General features: G+C 39.7%; 1 protein-coding gene across 1 annotated transcript; it reads left to right on the top strand.

The window, feature by feature from the left end:
* Positions 1 to 302: 302 nt before the first annotated feature.
* LOC119686460 lies at positions 303 to 1097 on the top strand. Its single transcript, XM_038101047.1, has one exon. It carries the CDS (start codon positions 303 to 305, stop codon positions 1095 to 1097), a length of 795 nt encoding a protein of 264 aa, XP_037956975.1.
* The last annotated feature ends 3556 nt before the right edge of the window (positions 1098 to 4653 follow it).

The following is a 4653-nucleotide window of genomic DNA, read 5'->3' as shown; positions in this document are numbered from 1 at the left end:
AATTTCTTTTAATATCATTAATATTTTAATATGTTTGTGGTGAGAATCAACAAAGTAGGCTAAAATTGTCAGATTCTCTGATATTTAAAAATATTTTATTTAAAAATATTTATTCAGTCAGTTGGTCAGTCAGTCAATTAGTTAGTGTTTCTAAAGTTGTATTTAAAATAATAAAAGTTTGTGTTACAATAAATACTGTTTTTTATTAATAAAAGCTATTTGGTTATTGTAATCACAACATTGGTGACCCCGACACAAAAAGGAGTTGTAAGTTATTATCAAGCCCAACATTAGCAAGCAAGATGACTAACCGTGAGGAAGAAGATTTTTTTCCGGCAGAAGGAGAAAGTCGCACTGACAAAGAGGTATACCGGGTTTCAGTTAAGCCGATGATGTTTTCAAGAGAGCATCCGGACCTTTTTTTTCTGCAAATGGAAGCACAGTTCAGGAATGCGGGAATAGCGAAAGATGATACAATGTTCGACCATGTAGTAGCAAGTTTAGAGCCGAAATACCTGGAGTGCATAGTTGATGTGATTCGAGATCCACCGAAGGTGTTGAAATATGAGACGTTGAAGAAACGGTTAATTTATGAATTCACAGAATCGGAGCACAAAAGGCTGCGTAAGTTGCTGACAGAATTGGAGCTAGGTGACATGAAACCAACTCAATTGCTGAAGAAAATGAAGGAGATGGCCGGCAATTCAATGAATGATGTACTAAAGTCATTGTGGTTACAGCGACTGCCAGTGGGAGTTAGAACAATCGTAGCTGCAGTGGAAGGTGATTCTACACAGTGGGCCAAAGTGGCTGATAAGGTATTTGAGGTACAGGAAACAGAAACGGTTTGTGTAGTGCAAAGGAATGAACCGAAGGAGATGAGGAAGGAAATTGACGAGTTGAAAGTCATGATAAATAATTTGGTCATTCAGTTGGGCAAAAGAGGAAGAAGCAATGACAGAGATCGTGGAAAAGGGCGATCATCAAGTGCTAGAAGAGGTAATATCTGTTTTTATCATCGGCGGTTCAAGGAGAGGTCCACAAAATGTGTTCAGCCTTGCCAGAACAAACCACCGCAAAACTCAGCGGAAAACTAAACACCACTTCACGTCTGACGGCGAGTGAAGTGGCAGAGGGTAAAGCATGCCGTTTGTTCTTCAAAGATAAAAAAACAGGTATAAATTATCTAATAGACACAGGCGCGGAAGTTTCAATTTTGCCAAAGAGAATGCAGCCTGAAAATGAAGCCACGCAATATTATTTATACGCAGCAAACGGAGCGAAAATTAGCACGTATGGAACGAAATTAGTGCAAGTCAATTTGGGGTTGCGCAGACAGTTCCTGTGGGAGTTCCTAGTGGCGAAGGTAAATCACCCAATAATAGGGGCGGATTTTTTGAATAATTTTGGTTTGATAGTTGACCTGAAGAACAGGAGAATTTTAGATGGCATTACGGGCCTCCAGGTAATGGGTTCGAAGAGAGAGATGCACTGCGTGAAGCTAAGCACAATTGATGCGACTAGCCCGGTACATAACATTCTGCGGGATTATAAAGAGATAACGGAACCGGCTACTAGTAATAAGGTGGCCATGAAGGTTACGCTAGTAGAGCATCAAATTGTTACCAAGGGACAGCCAGTGTATGCAAAACCTCGGCGGTTAAATCCTGAAAAATTTGAAATTGCGAGAAAGGAATTTGAATTTATGACGAAACAAGGTATTTGTAGACCAAGTAACAGCAATTGGGCAAGTCCGTTGCATTTAGTGGCGAAAAAGGATGGTAAGTGGAGACCGTGTGGTGACTATAGGAAGCTTAATTCAATAACACTACCAGACCGGTATCCAATACCTCATATACATGATTTTACTCGCATATTGTACAATAAGAAAATTTTCTCAACCATTGACTTGGAAAAGGCCTACAATCAAATTCCGATTGCTGAGGAGGATCGACCTAAAACGGCGATAATAACCCCGTTCGGCTTATATGAGTTTAACATGATGACTTTTGGTTTATGCAATGCTGCGCAAACTTTCCAAAGGTTTATGAATGATGTCCTAAAGAATCTGAGTTATGTGGTAACGTACATTGATGATATATGTATAGCATCAGCTGATGAAAAGGAACACGAAATACATTTAAGAGAAGTGTTCAAACGATTAAGTGATCATGGTCTGAGAATCAATCTGGGAAAGTGTGTGTTTTTTATGAAAGAAGTTACCTTCCTGGGTCATGTGATAAATGGGGATGGAATTAGACCTATAGCTGAAAAGGTAGAAGCGATAAGGAATTTTAAAAAACCGAAGGAAGTACGAGAGTTAAGAAGGTTTATTGCTTCAATTAATTTTTACAGGCGTTTCCTCCCGAATGCCGCAAAGAATCATGGCATCCTGCACGCGCTATTAAAAGGAAATAAGAAAAATGATAGATCTCTGATTGATTGGACAGCAGAGGCCGAGAAAATATTTGAAGTGTGTAAGAATAATCTGGCGAATGCTGCAATGCTAGCACACCCGGCTCCGAATGCGAAACTGGTGCTAAATGTGGATGCTAGCAATGTTGCAGTAGGAGCAGTGTTGCAACAGCTTATAGATGGACAGATGCAACCGCTGGGTTTCTATTCCAAAAGGCTGACAGAGACTCAAAAAAGATATAGTACTTATGACCGCGAGCTACTTGCTATATATATGGCGGTCAAGTATTTCAGGTACATGATTGAGGGCAGAAATTGCACTGTGCTAACGGATCATAAACCGATTACATTTGCTTTCTTACAAAGATCTGAAAAAGCATCAGAACGCCAGTTACGCCATTTAGATTTTATCGGGCAGCTGACAACAGATATTCAGCATATAGCAGGCAGCAAAAATACGGTCGCAGATGCTTTATCTCGAGTCGAAAGTGTAGTGGCTGGAGTTAGACGATCACTAGACTATGATAAGTTGGCAGAAGCTCAGAAAGTTGACCAAGAGATGAACGAGTTGATAAGAAACTGTACAGCGTCATCTCTGGAGCTCAAGTTGGTAGAGTTAATTACAGAGGGTGTTTCTGTGTATTGTGATGTATCCGGAAAGAAACCGAGACCGTTTATTACAAAGTCCTTCCGAGCGCAAGTGTTCGAAATGTTACACAATTTAGCTCATCCTGGTAGAAAAGCAACTATAAAACTAATAAGTTCTTGTTTTTGTTGGCCTAAAATGAAGACTGAAATAAGTCAAATGGTGAAAACATGCATGGCATGCCAAAAGTCAAAAATCCAGCGGCACAACAGGACTGTGTTGCAGGATTTCAACGCTCCTGATCAACGTTTTGAGCATGTTCATATTGATATCGTGGGACCTTTGCCCTATAGTAATGGTATGCGGTATTGCCTGACATGCATTGACCGGTTTTCAAGGTGGCCGGTGGTGGTACCATTGGCGGAGATTACGGCAGAATGTGTGGCTGAGGTTTTAATTAAGGATTGGATAGCGCATTATGGTGTGCCGAAAAGGATTACGACAGACCAGGGACGACAATTTGAATCCAAGCTTTTCGATGAGCTAGCCAAAATTTTGGGGTGTGAAAGGCATCGAACTACAGCATATCATCCACAGTCAAATGGACTTGTCGAACGTTTTCATCGCACGCTAAAGTCTGCACTGAAGTGTAAATCAAGTGTTGAATGGACAAGGGCCTTGCCAATTGTTGTAATGGGATTAAGAGCGGCATTTAAAGAAGATTTGCAAGCGACACCGTCGGAATTAATTTATGGGGTAAATATACGTTTACCAGGAGAAGTGTTTGATGGTGATTTGAAGCAAGTATCGCAAACAGAGTGTGTTAAGAAGTTAAGGGAAACTATGAGCGAACTGAAGCCATTACAAACATCGCGTCATATGACGGAAAAGCCATTCGTATTTAAAGATTTGAAAAGCAGTACGCACGTATTCTTACGTGATGACGCTGTGCGACCACCACTGAAACAGCCGTATGAGGGCCCATATGAAATTTTATGTCGTGGTGAGAAAACTCTAACAATAAGGGCAAGAGGACGCACGATGAACGTCAGCATGGATCGAGTGAAACCAGCATATTTTGCAAATGAAGCTGATGAAGGTTGTTGCCAAGATAGTGTCAAGGTGTTAGATGATGACAGTAACAAGCAGATAGCACCGAAGGTGACTCGAGTGGGTAGAATAGTGCGTTTTCCATTGAGACTTATGAGGTAGTAATAATGTGTAATACGGATAGAATTTGTCGTGATGCAGCCGTCAAATTCTAGAAGGGGCTGTGTGGTGAGAATCAACAAAGTAGGCTAAAATTGTCAGATTCTCTGATATTTAAAAATATTTTATTTAAAAATATTTATTCAGTCAGTTGGTCAGTCAGTCAATTAGTTAGTGTTTCTAAAGTTGTATTTAAAATAATAAAAGTTTGTGTTACAATAAATACTGTTTTTTATTAATAAAAGCTATTTGGTTATTGTAATCACAACATGTTGATTTGCTAAAGCAAATTGTTGTTGCGAACCACTTGAGCAGAAGCTCTAAAAATTTAAAAGGGACTTGCGACATCTTATGGCATTTATCATTTTTACTTCAATCTGTTTATTTGTCTATAAGTCTACACAGAACATCACATTCAAAAATTTGTTTTTACTCACCTTCTA

Source organism: Teleopsis dalmanni, chromosome 1 (assembly GCF_002237135.1).
Source record: "Teleopsis dalmanni isolate 2A chromosome 1, ASM223713v2, whole genome shotgun sequence".
Taxonomy (NCBI): domain Eukaryota; kingdom Metazoa; phylum Arthropoda; class Insecta; order Diptera; family Diopsidae; genus Teleopsis; species Teleopsis dalmanni.
The sequence above is the reverse complement of the archived record's forward strand: the minus strand, read 5'-3'. Positions and strand labels throughout refer to the sequence as shown.